At 40.9% G+C, this 19,323-nt stretch overlaps 2 protein-coding genes across 2 annotated transcripts; both read right to left on the bottom strand.

Annotated features, from left to right (window-relative positions):
* Positions 1-884: 884 nt before the first annotated feature.
* mcm5 (minichromosome maintenance complex component 5) lies at positions 885-8,479 on the bottom strand. Its single transcript, XM_003964326.3, has 16 exons — positions 8,209-8,479; positions 7,753-7,879; positions 7,465-7,593; positions 7,219-7,391; positions 5,795-5,950; positions 5,237-5,406; positions 4,856-5,027; positions 4,641-4,752; positions 4,412-4,555; positions 4,248-4,313; positions 4,013-4,189; positions 3,816-3,928; positions 3,519-3,647; positions 2,820-2,962; positions 1,543-1,670; positions 885-1,180 (listed from the first exon to the last, which is right to left on the bottom strand). The coding sequence occupies exons 1-16, from the start codon at positions 8,379-8,381 to the stop codon at positions 1,079-1,081; spliced, it is 2,214 nt and encodes a 737-aa protein (XP_003964375.1). The 5' UTR covers positions 8,382-8,479; the 3' UTR covers positions 885-1,078.
* Positions 8,480-12,797: 4,318 nt separating this feature from the next.
* gcat (glycine C-acetyltransferase) lies at positions 12,798-18,993 on the bottom strand. The gene is made up of 9 exons (XM_003964353.3): positions 18,727-18,993; positions 18,155-18,285; positions 17,964-18,065; positions 17,750-17,896; positions 17,128-17,282; positions 15,830-15,912; positions 15,396-15,567; positions 14,965-15,086; positions 12,798-13,089 (listed from the first exon to the last, which is right to left on the bottom strand). Exons 1-9 carry the CDS (start codon positions 18,938-18,940, stop codon positions 12,938-12,940), a joined length of 1,278 nt encoding a protein of 425 aa, XP_003964402.1. The 5' UTR covers positions 18,941-18,993; the 3' UTR covers positions 12,798-12,937.
* Between the last annotated feature and the right edge of the window lie 330 nt (positions 18,994-19,323).

The following is a 19,323-nucleotide window of genomic DNA, read 5'->3' as shown; positions in this document are numbered from 1 at the left end:
CTACTATGACATGTGGCAGCATAGTGTACTGTATTTGTAGTTTCCAGCATTACACGAAATTGATTATGCGAAGTTGTGATCTACAATATATTGCATCTAATATTTTTTCATAAAAAAGGGTTATCCAGGCTTTTCTGTCCCTCAGTATGTGGGGATATTATGTGCTTTGCGGAGGCCACGCTCTAGTGCTTTTTTTTAAGGTTTTAAACAAGCCATTATTATTTAGCTAGTAAATAATAAACATACAAAATTGTTACTTACATTTGGCTAGTAAATGCAGCCGTTTACATTCATTTTAGCTGACCATTTGATATTTAACCATTTACTCCAGGGGTGCTCATTACGTCGATCGCGGCGTGGCATTAAAAAATATCAGCCTATCATTTATCCCATCACTTGATTGATATACAGGGCAGCCAGTTGACAACTGAATTTGACATTCAGGTGACCAATCAAGCGCAAACAACATACGGAATGGGAGGTGGACTTTTTTTTCACGATGTCATTTTCGAAGCGCGTTGAAGATTATTAAGTACATGAAGATTATTAAGTCCAAATACGTTCCACCATGACTGATGAACATTTGGAAGTGTGCTTGAGACTGGCTGTCAGCAGCTGCTGTCCGGACTATGCATCCCATTATGTGTGTTTTGCAAAATTGGCTCATTCAGTTATGCAAGGTACATCAACATACATTGTACATACAAAGAATCCTCAATACATTTGAAAATGAGATGTTTTGCATTTTTGTGGTGGGTAGATCACTTTGACTTGGTCATTTTGAAAGTAGCTCGCATGCTGAAAAAATGTGAGCACCCCTGATTTACTCCTTTGTTGAACTACTTTAGTATTTAACCGAGAGAACAGCTCTCCACAAATTAAAGTTTGTTTCAAATACTTTATTAGATAGCATCACTGGCACTGTTACAATATCTCAACTGAGTTATTTAGCTGACAAAATTATCCATTTTTAACACCACTTTGATCCAGCTGACTCCAGATTAAAAACAATTTGAGAGCATGCATAGTAATCAGGAGCTTGAAAAGAGTACAACTATTCACAACATTTAATTATACTTTACTTGACTCTGTAAAGCACTTTCCTCTGCATGCGGTGCTGAAGTTCACCCCTCCTTAACATCAGGTGAAGGACTTTGTAGACTGCATGCTCTGGATATTTCTGGAAAAGTAAAAGAACAATCAGAAAAGTAAAGTCACTCTTCAGTTCTCCCATATGTTCAAATATTGCATTTGGCAAAAACATCTTAGCACTATAAACACCCTGAATTCAGCTGAATTTCAAAATGTAGCACTGATTTTCATATTTAAAAGGTGCCACAGATGGACCAAGACTTTATTTTGAATACCGGTACTTCAAATTAAGTACCAGTGTCTACAAGGTGCTAATTTGTTATGTCTTTGTATTCCTTGTTGAAAATAGAGCTGCTGTTTCCAATATCAAGTATACATCATTTTTCCTTTTTAACAGGGAACATTGCATTATTTAATTTGAACGCTCTTTTACCACCATAACATACCAACCTGTTTGGTGAAGTCTTGAACAATGCTGTGCTCCGACACCTGGGAGCCAATGGCGAACCGTCTCTTCAACTGCTTCTCGATGCGAGAGATCATTTCTTGGTCTTCCTGAGAAGTGAAGCCCTCTACTCCTACAGAGATCAAGGCAGGGTTTAGACAACACACAACTGGGAAAAGACAGGTACTTTCCCTCATTAATTAGTTATCGTTCTCAGTAGTCACGGTAACGATGTTCCCAAGCAGCAAAAACATACGCCGACATTTATTAGCAAGATGCTAGCCCATTTCGAAAGTCACATCAGGTATTTAATGCGTAGCTTTTTTGTGAATGGACTTGACGGCATCCTTTTCACATCTTTAGATATCCATTTCACAATATACAGTTTTTGCCAGCCAGGCCATTTTGTTATTAAGAATAAAAGTATCACACCCAAAGCCATCTTTCTTCTAAAAGAAACTGGGGACCATGTTTTTTCCAGTCAGGAAATAATACATCTGAATTGAAAATAGATAAAGATGGCTTTAGATAAATGTATAACAAAAAATAGAAATACTCAAATAGATAACCACGACAACCGGTTAATGCTTGCTTTATTTAAAGACATGGTGTACGTAAGATTAACTATAGCTGAAAATGCTATTTGGCTAAGAACGGGGATGGTGGCTGTCGATGCCTGCTTCAAATTCCACAGTTTTCCACAATAGTTAATGAATTAAAACCCACTGTACCATTACCAGTCATTGCATCTAGTGTGGATTGCTATGTTGCATCAAGTTTACCATCTGTATTTGACGGCAATATTGAAAATTCCTTCTGAAAACGCAGTTCAATTCAATTTTCCTTGAATAACAAAATCCAAGGAATGACTGCGTGCACGATGCAAACATGCTGCATAATACAGAGGGTAAATTTGGGACTGACACCTACAGTAATGTACTGGAACAACCACAAAAAGCCAAAGATAGTATTTGTGCCACATTGTAAAAAAAAAATAAAAAAATTCAATTATTTATTTCTAAACTGTTTCTGTAATTGTTTTTGATTGGTTAACATAACTGGTTGTTCATTGCTGTATAAACTGCTGTATGAACTAGAATGTCGTATATAACAGCATTTGTATATTAATATTCTGAATGGAATTCCCCTGACATGTAAAGGGTGATATTGCATATAGTGCCACCAGCAGGGTGTGTTGTCGAGTACTATGGCAGCAATATGTCTGCTGCAATTGATGCCATATACTGTAGTTTTTTATTGCAGAAAAATGAAAGAACCGTACCTGAAAGGTTGCCAGACAGTGCAGCATCTAAGGTAGAGACTTGGAAGAGTCTGAGGGCCTCATCAACTTCCTCCTCCCCAGCCACAGCCTGTAGCTTCATCTTGGCGAGGGATTCTGCAATACGCACAACTGCCTCCAACTGCCTGAAATAAGGTTTTTAGTTTCAGAGGTGGAAGTCATGTTTGTGGCCTGGACTTTGATAGAACCAAATTAATTGACAAGTCATACCAATGCTATGTTTTAATTAACTTGGACACATCAACCTACAATTGTTTATGCACAAACAAGCATGCATTTGAGACTATTTTCAGTTTGTCTGTAGGTAGTTGGACATTTGAATTAAAATCTAGTTAAAAAGGTAAAGCCTTTTTAGTGCAGAGACCAATTATATCTGACTGGGGTTTATAAAAAATTTTAAAAAAGGATTTTCAGACTGAGACAAGATGTAAAACATGATTCTCTGGTGCAGTACAGCCACAGCATTACAAAGTGGACCAATCACTAGTGGGGAGTAGCAAATCTCTATTTTTTCCCACTGAAAAACTAAATGAATTATTTCATGCTGCATTATGAGAAGCAAGAATTAATTCATGCTTCAACGGGAGACGCATGAATGGATGGACAGCCAAGTTGTGTTAAGTTTTAGTTGCACTTTAAACTTGTTGTCAAATACAGTATCTATAAAACATTTGAGCATACCTGATGGTGATGGGGATGGAGGGCCTTTTATCCATCTCCCTTTCATGTTCTCTAGCACCAGTCCTCATTAACACATATCTGTTTTTCAGCTTCTCTGCAGCTGCTGCTGAAAGTCGGGGGCCGCATTTACTGTAAAGAACAAACTTATCTAAGCACATGATGGGCCTACAAAAAGGAGTTCAGCAATATTGTGCCCTCTAACATTTAAATCCAAACATATAAATGATTCAGAGAAGAGGACATAATTTCTATTAAAAATAACATAAAAATGCCCCAAAAAAAAGTACACAGACTCACGCTCTGGCATAGGCAATGTATTTTTTGAAGGTGGTCAGAGGAATCTCTCCCTCAATACTCTCCATCTGCGTTTGCGCACTTAGGTGAACGTTCATCACGTGACGAGCCAAGGTCTAACACATTTTTAGAAATAAACCAAAAATGAGAAATATAAATATAACTACATGAGAATTTAGGAGTAATTTAGGCTTTCTTACCATGTCTCTCTGTTGGTCATGTTGGTCTTTGATGATGAATATCATGTCAAAACGGGACAAGATGGTGGGCATGAAGTCAATGTTGTCCTCCCCCTTTGTGTCATCCCAGCGACCAAACACAGAGTTAGCTGCAGCCAACACTGAGCAGCGGGAGTTCAATGTGGTGGTGATACCAGCCTGAGAAATTTTAGATTGTTATTTGTTGATGAGTAAAAATGTTTTTTATGGTTAATACCTTAGCAATTGAGATGGTTTGCTGCTCCATGGCCTCATGAATTGCAACTCTGTCATCCTCTCTCATCTAAACACATTAGGGTGAGGTGGATTAGATGACTTGTCTTCAAAACTTATCTTAAGACATGAACATAAAATCAAACAACTACAGGAAAAACCTCTTACCTTATCAAACTCATCAATGCACACAACCCCACCATCAGCCAGGACCATAGCACCACCCTCCATGATGAATCCACGGGTGGTGGGATCCCTCAGTACAGAGGCTGTCAGACCAGCTGCACTGCTGCCCTTACCTGAGGTATATACCTGATAGCAAAGAACTACACTCAGATGCTCGCAAACAATTTAAAGAATCAGACAGCAAAGAATAACATATTACAGGAAGCCCTACCCCAATAGGTGAACATCTCTCCACAAACTTCAGCAGTTGAGATTTGGCTGTCCCAGGATCTCCCAGCATCAACAGGTTGATGTCTCCTCTACGGGTCAGACCATCAGGCAGCCTAAAAAAATAAAATAAAATAACCACACATTTGTAAGTGTTACAGTATATACAAGGAGGACATGGTTCATCATTCACAAGTGGAATACAATCAACATTCTCACCTCTTCCTTGATCCTCCAAATAACAGACAGATAATGGCTTTCTTGAGATCATTACTACCATAGATGGATGGAGCCATAGAACTTGCAAGAGAGGTGTAAATATCAGGAGTTGCAGCCAGAGCTCTGAGATCTTCCTCCTCCTGTGGAGACACTGCTGCAGTAGCACCACAACCTGGAAAACAAAGGAAGTTGTCACAAGTTGACCACAGTACTAGAAACAACTTGTTATTAGGTTTCTCTGTTGTTTGAAAAATTTGTTCCAGAAAGTGTGCCAAAGAATTAACACAGCAGATCAGCCAAATCAGGTCAAAATATCCACATCACAGTCCTGCAGCTGGCATCTGAATATTGTTGTATTCTGCCTTAACTGAAGAACCCTACCTGTTCCTTCAGTGTCTACCTGGATGCCAACAACTCGAAGGTAGGAGGAACGGAGACCCACACCAGCACTTTTCTCATTCCTTTTGACTTTTGAGACAGCCGCCTTTTTAATGGAGTAGATACCCATGATGGTCACTCTATTCCCAGGGACAACATGGTCACACAGGTACCTGAGAAAAGAGATGCAGCCAAAATGTTTTTTACCAGGAAGGTAAAGTTACCTTTGAGTACTGAATTTTAGTAATTACCCCTATGAATAAAGATTTTGGAGGCAAAAGCTATAATATTGTATGCGTCTCACAGGATAGATGTAGACAGACACATGCTCTTTTATGGGCAATGTCTAATGCTAAATGCCTGCAAAATTTAAAACAAAATTCATTCATTCAGCTTAGCTCTGCCATGTTACTACAGTTTCAAATAAAAGTACTGCTAAATACTCTATTTGTACCTTTATGTTTACCTAAAAGTTTGACTATTTTCTTTACACTTCGTAATCAAATTCTATGCAATTTGCAATCTAAAAAAAAAAAGAAATAGCATCCCGGGTGTTCTTACCTGTCACAGTAAAGCTGCAGGTGGCGAGGCATTTCACCATGAGGAACAGCATCTGGGGATTCTTGCAGGCGGAGAGTCTGGAAATCAATGCAGACGCACCGGTCTGGGATGATGAAGTAAGGGTCCACGGGGCACTTCATCTGGCCAGGATTCTCACTGTGGTAACATTTTTTATTTTTATTTTTTAAAGAGCATGAGTTTACGTGATACCCATTAGCCTTGCCTTTGTTTCCCCAAGTCTAAATTCTCTGTAAATTAATTTTTCACAGGTCTTTACAGATGTTGGGCATCATCCATCATAGAGCACAAAGATTCATAACAGGTGGTAAAGCCTGCACTCATCCTTGCCTCACTGTACTTTGGTTTACTGGACAACTTTACCTATAAGCAGGCTCTGTCACTGCTATGGCAACTTCTATGGTAACAAACCCTTGGAATACTGCTGAAATACTTGTGTGGAAAAAAAAGTGCGAGTATAACTTGCGCCCCAGACATGTCATCATATTGTACTCAGTACAGACAGGACTCTGAAAAAGCTATTTGCATATGGTGCAACTACAAATAGGATTCGGCACAATTTGTTTTCCTTTCTGCTTTGGGTATTTTAAACCTGAGGACAGGCACCCTTGGAAGTCTGCTCTTGTTTTTAGTAATATTCTACTTTTCTCTGCTCGCTACTTTTATCTCTCTGCCCGGCCAAAAAAGTCACCACCTTGTAGTAGTAGTTTTCTGTTTTCTGTGTCAACTGGACTGTCTTTCTTCTCTTTTAAAGACGTTTTGCCTTCTATCCAGAAGGCTTCTTCAGTTCTCTAAGCAAATAGATGAGAACTCAAATTGGATAATTACTGAATGGGTAATTCTTTCAGTGGGCAACAAGTTGTTTAACCCTAACTGATTGAAATGAGCAGCTTGGGGCAGTGATATGATCTGGGGTTGTTGCAGTCGGTCAGGTGTAGGTTGCGAAACATTATGTGCTGAACAATTGAGGTCAAAAGACTATCTGAATATACTGAACAGCAGGTTATTTCATTAATTAATTTTTTCCTTCCCTGATGACAGGGTCATATTCTAAGAGTCCAGAGAAGGCTCTCCGCAGTGGTCCAACTCTCCCACAATACAAGATCTTGTTGAAAATGTAATTAAAAGTGGACAGCAATATGCAAGCCATAATCAAAGTTAAAGGTGGTCCGACACCTGGTGGCATCTTTTTTTTGACCAGGTAGTTTATGCTTTGTATGATATATCCATATGCCTGTCATTTTATCTTTCTATTGTTTGTCTGTTTGCTACAGGTCTGTCTTTCAAATGAGACCTTGAGTCTTAGTGAGGTCATCTATTCAAATAAAGGCTAAATAAACTAAAAATGATTAAAACATCGGCATCCGAGCCAAAATACCCCTGATCTAACTAAATCTGGTACTTACACGTTACACTTGCGTGGCAAAGCATAGCCTTGCAAGCCTGGTGGAAGTGGGATGTTGTTAAGGATGTTGCGACAACCACGACATTGCAGGCATACTTTAGTGGCCTTTGCTTTCACCGCTGTGGCCGAGATGATTATGCCATGCACCTTCACCAGACGGGACACTTGATCGGACTGTAAGTTGGAAATGACAACACATGACCAATGGTGACCAGGAGTGAACGACATCAGTGAAGTATACAAATACCTTCAGGCTTCGAATAGAGGCATGATGTGCATCAGTCTTCAACATGACCTGAATGTCCTGCACTGTCTCCTCTCCTACAGGTCGGGGTCGTGTCACTTCATCAACAACCTCCTTAGCAGCTTCCTCCAGCTATAAAACAATTTTGAAAAAGAATAACTACATTTACTACATTCAAACACCAGATGTTACAATGTAAGTTAGTGGACCAAAGTTTGACTTAATCTATACCCACAAAAGATTGATATTAAAAAAAAAAAAAAATAGGATGACGGAACATCATAGACTGACCAGTGGCAGGTTCTCAGTGGGCATCTTGTAAAGGCAGTCTGACAGATCTTCATCGAAACTGGCAAGATCCTCCATCTCCACTTCCACCCAAAATTCTCCCAGTGTGTAATGTCTCTTGAGCTCATCTCTGCATAAAAATAATGCAAGTATTGCTTCAACGTAATAGCGTTTAAACTATTATCATCTACATTTTTTAATAAACATTTAATTATGAAACACCAAATAAAGACAACGCTGTGGGTCATATATTCGCCATAAACAACGTGGTCGCCTCCGTCAAACCAGGCAGCGAGCTGTCTTCTGAGTTCATGTTGAGATGACAAAGCATCTTCTCAATCTCAATATCGGTAGATATGCAGTTTTCAAACTATGTGAAACTTTATTGTGTTATTGGAATAGATTTCAAACTACCTCATCAATAAATTATCTTTTAATGAAGCTTTTCATTCCCTTCACCTGTATTTGTAAGTGAAGCCGGTTCGGTCGGTTCCGATTCTGAACTGGCGAAGAAACTCACGGAACCGTCTCTTGATGTGGATCCTTTTCAGTCCACCTTCGTCCACCCCTGTTCCCTCTCCACCTCCAAAGTTTTCGCTATAGTAAATTCCCGGGTCGTCAAATCCAGACATAATGAAGTTTTCTGTGGAGAAGTATAAGCGCCTGTATGTGAACTCGCAGATGGAATAACCTACCGCCTATGCATCTGTTTCGCGGGAAATCGCGTCCTTTTCCGGTTCTTTCCCGCGCGCAGCTATTGAACACGCCCATGATGTGCCTTCTGATTGGCCGGGAACAAACGCTGCTTTGCATTTGCGGGAAAAAAGGCAACGATTGGGTGGATATTGTGAGCAGTGGCGGCGCGGAAAAGACAAAGGGTGATTGGCACCATTAACAAAAGAGTGTGACTATCTTACGCTATGTATTTATTTGAGAACGAATTTATTCAGTCATCCACATTTTAAGCAAGTGGGATCCGGAGTTGACGAGATAATGTATTATTTTACCATCTTGTGTTTCTAGTAATTCTATTGTTTTAGGTTCATTTTCCACAGTAAAAATTAAAATAAAATAAAAATTCCACCACAGGCTCAGTAGTGGGTGTAGAACGCAGATCGCTCAAAAGTCTCATATGCAGATAAAATAGCAGAAAGATAGAGAGGAAGAAAGGAGAGATATCCACCAAATATTCAACCAAGATACAGTTATATATCATTTGCAACAGTCAATTCAGTATTGATATAAATAAATAATATACACATAAGCATCTGTATAAATTTATAGGGGTATATCTAATATGTAACGATTTCCATGTATTTTATATACGTTTACTATATATATAAAATCTCTTCCTCGCCCTCCTGGGCGGTGCCTCCTTCCTTCAGACTCGGGTCCTCGACCAGAGGCCTGGGAGTCTGAGGGTTCTGCACAGGATCTTGGCTGTTCCTAGGACTGCACTCTTCTGGACAGAGATCTCTGATGTGGTTCCCGGTATCTGTTGGAGCATCTACTAAGCTTGGGTGTTACTGCCCCTAGTGTCCCAATCACTACTGGGACCACTGTTGCCTTCATGCCCCACATTCTCTCTAGCTTCTCCTTCAGCCCTTGGTACTTCTCCAGCTTCTCGTGTTCCTTCTTTCTGATGTTGCTATCACTCGGGATTGCTACATCTATCACCACCACTGTCTTCCGGTGTTTATCCACCACCACTATGTCAGGCTGGTTGGCCACCACCATCTTCTCAGTCTGGATCTGGAAGTCCTACAGGATCTTGGCCTGCTTGTTCTCCAGCACTTTCGGGGGTGTCTCCCACCTGGACCCTGGGACTTCCAGTCCATACTCAGTGCAGATGTTCCTGTACACTATGCCAGCCATCTGGTTATGCCTTGCCTGCTAGCATCTTGTACCCTACTGTGATGTGCTGGACTGTCTCAGGGGCATCTCCACACAGTCTGCACCTGGGGTCTTGTCTGGTATGGTAGACCCTGGCCTCTATTGCTCTGGTGCTTAGGGCCTGTTCTTGTGCAGCCATGAGTAGTGCCTCTGTGCTGTCTTTCAGTCCGGCCTTTGTCACCCACTGGTATGTTTTCTCGATATCAGCCACTTCCTCAATTTGTCGGTGGTACATTCCATGCATGGGCTTGTCGTTCCATGATAGCCCCTCAGGTTCCTCCTCCTTGGTGGGCTTTTGTTGCCTGAGGCATTCACTCAGCAGTAGGTCAGTGGGGGCCATCTTCTTGATGTACTCTCGGAGGCTTGTTGTTTCCTCCTGGACAGTAGTTCGGACACTTACTAGTCCTCGGCCCCCTTCCTTTTGCTTTGTGTACAGCCTCAGGACACTGGACTTAGGGTGAAACCCTCCGTGCATGGTGAGGAGCTTCCTTGTCTTGATGTCAGTGGCTTGTATCTCTTCCAGTGGTCAGGGTATTATGCCAGCAGGGTATCTGATTACTGGCAGGGCGCAAGTGTTTATGGCCTGGATCTTATGCTTACCATTCAGCTGACTTTTCAGGACCTGTCTTAACCTCTGCAGGTATTTGGCTGTGGCTGACCTCCTAGCTGCCTCCTCATGGTTACCATTTGTCTGCGGGATCCCCAGGTATACACCTGGAGCAGGGCAGAGAACGTGGTACTGATGGAGTGTTATTATATATACCTGGATCCCCAGGTATATAAAATATATCAAATATATAATATATCAAATATATATCAAAGGAACTGCTTGTATTTTCTGAAAAATCTAGTGACCCAATCTGACCCATATCTATTTTAAAATATTTTAATGTCTTTTAAACTCTTTTTTAATCATATTTTTTATTTGTTTAATACAACTTTATATAATATAAATAACACAAACACACACACGGCATCACCAAATTATTGTAACTTTATACAGAATTAGTTTGATCTCTGCATCAACTGGATTTGTTAGGGTTTTCTTGAAGACGTTGCACCTTCTCACCAGAAGGCTTCTTCAGTTCTAAACTTCCTGAGGGCAGAGCTTGAAAATACAGCCCCTGTTAACATTAACATGCTAATGATCTGGGTGATCACCTGAGAGTCATTGGCAGGCATACAGAATAAATAATATTAATATCAATAATTAACAAACAGAACAAGACAAAAAAAATAAACAAAAAAGAAAACAAAAATACTCCCTCAAGATCCATCTGTTATGATTCAGTGTGTTTTGTGTTTTCCTGCCTGTTTTTTTTTCTGTTCCTGCCATGTTCCCAGCAGGGCAGGTCCGAGGCAACATCTTACTCACCTGCTGCATTTGGGTTGATTGGATCTGCAGCTTCAAAGAGTGGTTGTTCAAGGGGGGCCTTGAACCAATCCCAAATTATCCTGGGTGCTAGGTTGTCCAGGCACTACCAGAGGCAATGCCTTCCTAGAAAATGGGCGAGACTAAAGGGTGGTTCACCAACCGATCATAATGACAATACAATCAAGGTTTTTTACGTTGCCCAGATTGGCGTTACCAGAGCCCCATTCTGGAGCCAGGCCTGTGGTTGGGGCTCGCAGGTGAGCGTCTGCTGGCCGGGTATGGGACCTGGCCAGGCGTAGCCCGAAATAGCGACGTGGACCCAACTTCCTGTAGGATCACCACCTGCAGGAATTGTACTAATTTATTCATTTGTACTCCTTGTGATGAATCAGTAACTGCTCTAATGTGTTTTTGTATGTGTGTTACAATTCATAACTCATAATTTTTAGTGACTAATCACTTAGTAAGGCTGTAAGCTGATGATAAAATGCTAATTCAAACAAATAATCAATCTTTATTTATATAGCTTCTGATACAATTAAAATTGTTTCTAGGTGCTTTACAGAATCCCATGGCCTGACCCCCAACAAGGAACGGTGGCTGGAAAAACTCCCCTTTAACAGGAAGAAAACTTAAGCAGGACCAGGCTCATGTAGGGGGACCCTCGTGCTGATGGCCGGCTGAGTAGAGAAAGGAGAAGAGGAAGGACAGGTAGAGGAGAGAATAGGCAGAGATCAGGGAAATACATTAATCATAAAAAACTGCTGGTTTAAGAGTTGAGTGGGTTAGCAGGGCTGGAGGTCAGCATACAGCTATGAAGTCAATGATACCTGAAGACAGAGAGGAGAGGAGCTTATGCTGGCACAAGCAATTCGGTCATCCAACTTCCCTAGACAAAGAGCTTGATCATGCAATTGAGAGAAAGTCTTCAGTCAGTGCCACAAGATCATTAGTGCTGACTTTATTGCTGTCAATGCTGCGACTGAGGTGCCAGAGCAGAGACCAGCATGGGTGGAGATGCTTGTGTGCATGGTGCACACCCAGGTAGTCTGTTCTCTAGGTGATGATGTCAAGCACTGCCCTCCTCTTTGCTAGGACTGCAGCCAGCACGGCCATCTACTCCTGCAACTACCCTAGAGTGGGTGGTCAGCAGGCAAACAGGGTCTGTGTAACATGGACATCACAAGCATTCACTCACCGGGAACCACAATTTTCACCTGTAAGGAGGGGGGATGGAGCAAGGACACACCAGTAAAGTCTGACCCTGTAGTCTGACCCAGCATGGAAGTTCTGCATGGACTATAGGCTGCCGAACAGGGAAACAAGGAAGGACTGGTTTTCAACCCGTAGGTGGATGAGGTGCTGGGCCTTTGTGTCTGGGACTGCATCATATGGCCTACATAGCAGGTATTGGCAGGTCTTCCTCACCCACGTCATGTCCTAAGACTGCGTTCAAAGTTTCGGACTAGCTCGGCATTGTGACAGTTGTGTGCCTTATCTGAGTAGAATATGGGTGTGGTGGAGCAAATACAAAAGAAGAGGACGGAGGGTTTATGAGATTTTTCAGTTGGATCTCAGGGTTTTGTGGAGCAGAAGAAGCTCTGGCTGTGACAACTTTTGTTGATTTCTGTTGGCTTATGAATAAAAAGGGTTTAAATAACTGCTGGGCTATTACCATATGTTTATTTTAGTTGTCTATTGTCTCGGACCCTATTATCCAAAGAGTCAATTTAAAAAAATACTCCCCCATTTAATCAGTCCCATAAAGAGATCGAATACATACAATTTGACAAAAAACCTTTATTCTGGTAAACAGCAAAAAAAAAAGGTTTAAGTGTATTATAAGTAACAGACTTGTGTGTTTTTTAATTATTCAGGAAAGTCCAGGTACGATCAATTTTTTTTTGTATTTTATCCTGTTCATTCTATAACTCCATGTTTTCTGCCAGTCTGGATAAAAGCTTCAACACAATCGTCGATATCCTCATCTGTGTGGGCTGCTGAAATCTGAACTCGGATTCTGGCTTTGTCCTTTGGTACAACTGGGTAGGAAAATCCAATAACATACACTCCTGTGGGAAAATAAACACACTTAAATTCTGAAACTGAAAACCAGAAATCATAAAACAATAACAGTATAAAAGTACCTTGTTTCATTCATTGCCCCAACCAACTTCAAGACAAATCCATACAATCAAAAATCATAAGCTTAAGTTCTAGTGCATCTGGGGGGACAAATTCCCGGCTGTTTAGTTCACTTTCAAGGCTGTCATTTGTTGCAAAAAAAACAAAGAAAAACACAAAAAACCTCAATATACTTTATACTAGGTTTAAGAGGATAATGTGTTTATAAGAGCTAAGCTAAGGCTAACACCACGCCGGCCTTCTCTACCTATCATTTTCCTAGCTAGCATACGGTCCCTGGTGAATAAACTGGACGAGATACGACTCTCGGACTCCAATGCCATGATTTTCACAGAAACATGGCTACACAGCAGCGTACCGGACACTGCCACTGAGCTAACCGGGAGCTCCATGCATCGGGCAGATAGAACATCTGATGACTCTGGTAAGAGTAGAGGTGGGGACTGTTCATCTATATCAACAAGACCTGGAGTACAGACTCTGTTACTCTTAGGAGACACTCTTCAGCTAACCTTGAGTTTATCATGGTTAAATGTAGACTGTATTATCTGGCTCGGGAATTTACATCCATCATAGTAACTGCATTTTATGTTCCCCAGATGCTAATGCCACAGTTGCTTCATGCAGCCATTAGCCAACAACAAACCGCCCACACGGAGGCTGCATTTATTGTTGCGGGTGACTTCAACCACACAAACTTAACCCTTTCCAAATTCTACCAACATGTTTCCTGCAGTACAAGAGGAAGCAAAACCCTGGACCATGTTTACACAAACATGGCTGGTGCCTATACGGCAACACCCCTCCCCCCATCTACGACAATCAGACCACCTTTCTTTATTCCTCACCCCCAAGTATTCACCCCTCATCATCTGTGGTCGCCAGAGTCTGAGGGTAGAATGGGGGGCCGAGCATTTAGCTACCGGGCCCCCCTGCTGTGGAACCAGCTCCCTGTCCAGGTACGGGAGGCTGACTCCATCTCTTCTTTTAAGATTAGACTTAAAACCTTCCTTCCTTGAAAAAGCTTATTGTCAGTAATTCTGTAGTTCCAGTTATTATCCTATAGAGACAAATTATCATACTTAGGGGGTCGTCTAATTATCAGGTTAACATCTTAGTTATGCTGCTATAGGCCAAGGCTGCCAGGGTCTAGAAACATGATCACCTGACAGGCCTCTGTCACCCCCTGGGTCATGGCTTCCTCTCCTTTCCTTTCCTATCCTCTCCTCTGCTCGTAGAGCTGATGTTTTTTCTTGTGTAGTTTCCCCCCCGTATCCATCTGCAGGTATCGCTGCCTTTATAGCTGTATGCTGGCCTGCCCACCTCCGACCCTGCTGACCCACTCTACTCTTATACCAGCAGCTTGTACAATTAACGTATTTGCCTGATCTCGACCTATTCTCTCCTCTACCTGTCCTCCCCCCTCTCCTCTCTCTCTACCCAGTTGGCCATCAGTAGGAGGGTCCCCCTACATGAGCCTGGTCCTGCCCAATGTTTCTTCCTGTTAAAGGGGAGTTTTTCCTTGCCACTTTTGCTTGTTGGGGGTCAGGCCCTGGGATTCTGTAAAGCACCTTGAAACAATTTTGATTGTAACCAACACTGTATAAATAAAGATTGATTGATTGATTATCTATTTTCCTTAAATATGCCAAGTGGCATACAGAAGCATAAACATCTAAGTATCAGGGTACAAGGATGTACTCAAAAACCACATCAATTATATTAAATTGAATTCAATACATTAGATATGAAATGTAGTGAAATTGATTCAATGGACAGCTGACAAGGCATCTCAATCTCACCTAGTTTCAACATATCATCAGCCATCACTGATGCCAACCGTGCATCACCAAGCATCACTGGGCAGATGGGATGAGCTGAGCCCCCAATGGTGAAGCCAGCATTCATCATCTTGTCCCTGAACCTGGTCATGTAGAGAAAATAATATCACCTCATGCCTTCACCCATTTCTCAATAAAGATTGGACTTGTTCCTATAATGGACAGGATTAAACTATCTATTAAATGTACCCATCCACCATTATCATGTCCCACATTGGTGCTACAATAGGATTTATTACTTTTAAAAGCAGAAAAACAATAAGTGGCCAGATTTGAAGAGCAAAGATATTTTGCAACATGAAAATAGAGAAATATTTTGCGACTAAAGTGGAAAGATGAGAAGACCAACATTTCTGTTTGTCATGTTGCATTTTAAACCATGAACCGGATACCTCATTGTTTTAGCAGTCATGCTCTGTGCGATCTCACTGGATGCGAGTAGTAGCTCCACTGCTCGAGTAGCACAAGCCACAACGGGAGGGGGAAGGGAGTTGGAGAACAGGTATGGCCGTGAGCGCTGCCTAAGTAATTCAATGAGAGGCTTTGGACCAACTGTATAACCTCCTGAGAAAACAAAGGAAAAGCAAAATGTGTAACTATGCTGTTTCAATGTCAACACCTGTTTATGTCTTTCTTTCACTAACAATAGAGCCATGCACACAAAAATATGACAACATAATCGAGTTTAATATGATACACATAATGCAATCCTCTTGTAAAAGGAATATTATTACTTTTCAGTGACAGGTACGCTAGTATATTAGAGGCTTGGAATTCTCTAAAATGTGAAAAAAGAGTCCATATTTAAAATTATATAATTGCATACCAGCTGCTCCTCCCAGTGCTTTCCCTAGAGTGGAATTTACAATATGAACCCTGTCCATCACACCCAGAAGATCATCTGTTCCTCTGCAAATCACAGATTAGGAAAATCAGTGTATACCTGACAAAAACAAGGTTGACTTTAGACATGATACATACATATGTACAAAAGAATTTTCAGAGAAATGTTGATTGCGTGTCTACGGCAGGGGTGTCCAAACTTTTTTTTTTACTGAGGGCCGCATACTGGTACATAAAAATATAGGAGGGGATGGGCCACTTACTAGAAATTAGGTAGCCTTAACTTTAGTGTATCAAAGTTAGAAAAATCAATTAAAAGTGGTCAAATGTGTTATATGATTGAATATATTCAAAGACAAAACTGTCTTCATCACAGTTTTCCACAAATGTATCTTTACTCAGTTATTTAGGAAAAAGCTTTGGTAGTTCATTCCCAGAACAGCAGCCTCAGATTTCTTTTTAGACAGAAGATTTACAGCACAGAGAAGAACAATAAAGGGGAAAATGGAACTGCAAAATTTCAAACTTGTTATTTAAGTTATTAGGTGTAGGAACACACCTAATAACATTCATTTGAAACGGTTATCAACATTAACATTGACTGAACTGGACTTAATAACATGAGTGCATACAATTTTAGTAAATTATTCTGGTGAGTATCAGCTGCACTGGGTATGTAAATTGGGCCATCAAGCTGTGGTACTGATCTAACACCACTCGTGCTAAAAATCTGGACAAATGTCACTTGATCAAGGAGCAAATCTGCATCAGATGAGATGAGCTGCTTTTGCGTGTGCACTGTGTGCGCTGTACACAGGGGTGTGTACTCTGTGTGTTAACAATAAAAATGCATATAAGAAAGTGGTGCGCACAAGCAGGGTTTGTCCTGTTTGGTGCAGTAACTGCCATGATGCCAACAGTAGCTCTCCCTGGTGTTAACACTAAGAAGTGCAATACACTCAAGCAAAAGTTGAAGTGTGGGCCAGATTCTTCTCTATTTATAAAATGTCTTGGGGGCCAATTAAAAATGGACCAAGGGCCACAGTTGGGCCACGGGCCGTAGTTTGGATACCCCTGGTCTATGGCATGCATCTGGTCAACTTAAGCGGCACATTTTGATATGCATTTTTGTGTGTGACAAATACTGCCAAACTATTTAAGCGCTGGAAAGTTTAAAAAAAATAAAAATAAAAAATAAAAAAACCTTGACAGTCGAATAATAGGCTGTGTAATGAAGATTTTAAAACACATAGAACATTAGGTTTACTAGCGTCTGCCCACCTGCCACGAGGACCCAGGAAACCAGTGGCGTGGCATTCATCTATGAAAACCATAGCTCCATATTGCTCAGCCAGGTCACAGATTCCAGGTAAAGGAGCAACATCTCCATCCATGGAAAACACTCCATCAGTTACTATGAGTCGCATTCGAGAAGACTGCAGAGCAGACAGAGCAAAAGTCAGTACTTGCGTGCTTAAGCATTAATCAATGATGTAATCCTGAGAACATGGTTAAGGTATTATTTTTTACATAGTTACATGGTATTGTTTTCTATAACATAAAATAATACTGGTATTGGTGTTTTATCTATTAACATGTCTATCAAAAAACGTGTGCCAAATTTTAGAAACAAAACACCAGTTACACAAGGAAAACATTCTCCATAACAAAATAATGTATTCAAATTGAATTCATATAGGGGCTTATGGAAAGCTAATTTCATTCATAAGACAAAATTAACCTGTATTGATCCCCACTGAAGAAATGTTCAATATTGTATTAATGTGCAATAACTGAAACATAAAAGCATAAAACTGAACGTTTCCTTCCTACCAGAGTTAATGCTCCCAGAAAAGGGCTTTATGGGGGCATTGCATTTTCTTTTATATTTGTCAGCACTCACCTGAGACTCTTTGAGCTTGCTTTCAAGATCACTAAGGTCCATGTGCTTGTAGCGTAGTCTCTTTGCTCGACACAAACGGATTCCATCAATGATGGAAGCATGGTTTAGCTCATCTGAGAGCACTGCATCGTCGGGGCCCAACAAAACCTGGCATGATGATATTTTATTTATGCCACTGTTGTTCCTAATGTCTGGAGTTGTATTTGTGAGATACCTCAAACAGCCCAGCATTAGCATCGAAACAGCTGGCATAGAGGATGCAATCCTCCCTCTGGTGGAATTCCGCAAGCTGTTGCTCAAGATTTTTGTGGATATCCTAAAAACAGCAATTTTGAGCACTTTGAAGATATTCAACCACAACATATATACAGAGCCATGAGACTGAGCGATAAAGATCTAGCACACCTGTGTGCCACAGATAAATCGAACAGAGCTCAAACCGGCACCATGAGTTTTGAGAGCATCAATCCCTGCTTGCACTACCTCTGGATGACTCGACAGGCCAAGGTAGTTGTTGGCACAGAAATTCAATATACCTAAAATGGAATACACCATCATTAAAAGGAACATTTTAAGGCCATTAAGCGGCATACAAAAAGAACAAATGCTCCAATTGAATTAGTAACCTAAAGCAACAAAAACAACAAAACAAGGAATATGTTATTTTTATTGAAATAATTTAAAATTTACAAATAAAAATATATGAAGTAGTAACTTTTTTCTTGTGTTGTAAAATAATTATGGAAACAAAAAACAATATTTTCCCAGAGTAAAATGAAATCTTTGGTGAGACAATCATGAATAAACCCCATAAATTTTGCAAATGCCTATTTTTAATGGAAGCGCAATGTCAAAACAAATGAACTGCTGTGTTCATCTGATTTACAAAATAGACCAATGAGTATAATGTTATTTTCAAACTTTTGCATATAGTTATCCACTTTTATAATTATCCACCGCGACCGACTGCTACTCACGGTTCCTGCTGCCATCTACTAAGATTTGAGGACCCTGCTTCGACGTGATCACCCTCTCTGCTTTCCATGTCCCTGCGCTACGGATACCATTCAGCTCATTCTCCAGCACCGTTCTAGCTTCGGCCACGGTACCGTAACCACGGGAAATGGAGATGGGTCTCGGGATGACAGGGAGCAATTTTCGGAATCCACGGGCTGCATAACCACCAGACATGGCTGTCCTGTGACAATACTGTCGTGTGTTGCGTTGTAAAGACCGGAAGAAGGTGTATCTGAGGCGACCAATCAGAGTACAAGGAATTGGCCAGTTGGCTGTGTTTGGCCAATCAAACAGTGTTGCGATCTCAGGTCGATTTAATAACATGTTGCTCAGTCTGCAACCTGTTAAAAGTACTCAAACATCAGCCACAAATGCTTAAAATAACCTAAACTATACCATAACGACCAAGGACGTAACTCCTTATTCCCCGAATACTGCACACTATCCAAATGTTAAGTGAGGATCATTATACTCGATTCAACGGATGTAATGTGTAGCAGCCGGAGCGCATGGGGGTGGATCAATACATACAATACAATAGTCCACAAGGGCTATAT

The sequence above is a fragment of the Takifugu rubripes genome, chromosome 5, assembly GCF_901000725.2.
Source record: "Takifugu rubripes chromosome 5, fTakRub1.2, whole genome shotgun sequence".
NCBI classification, from domain to species: Eukaryota; Metazoa; Chordata; class Actinopteri; order Tetraodontiformes; family Tetraodontidae; genus Takifugu; species Takifugu rubripes.
This window is presented reverse-complemented; position numbering and strand designations above follow the sequence as displayed.

Bases quoted from the DNA above. Each gene is read 5' to 3' on its own strand.
- mcm5 (XM_003964326.3), bottom strand. From the start codon at position 8,381: ATGTCTGGATTTGACGACCCGGGAATTTACTATAGCGAAAACTTTGGA. The intron at 4,753-4,855 runs GTGAGAATGTTG...TTATTTTTTTAG, and splicing joins TTTGGAGGATCAAGGAAGAG to GCTGCCTGATGGTCTGACCC. The intron at 1,181-1,542 runs GTTGGTATGTTA...TTACTTTTCCAG, and splicing joins TTCAAGACTTCACCAAACAG to AAATATCCAGAGCATGCAGT.
- gcat (XM_003964353.3), bottom strand. From the start codon at position 18,940: ATGTCTGGTGGTTATGCAGCCCGTGGATTCCGAAAATTGCTCCCTGTC. The intron at 18,066-18,154 runs GTGTGCTAGATC...TGCTGTTTTTAG, and splicing joins GATTTATCTGTGGCACACAG to GATATCCACAAAAATCTTGA. The intron at 15,087-15,395 runs GTATCCGGTTCA...CTACATGACCAG, and splicing joins ATGACTGCTAAAACAATGAG to GTTCAGGGACAAGATGATGA.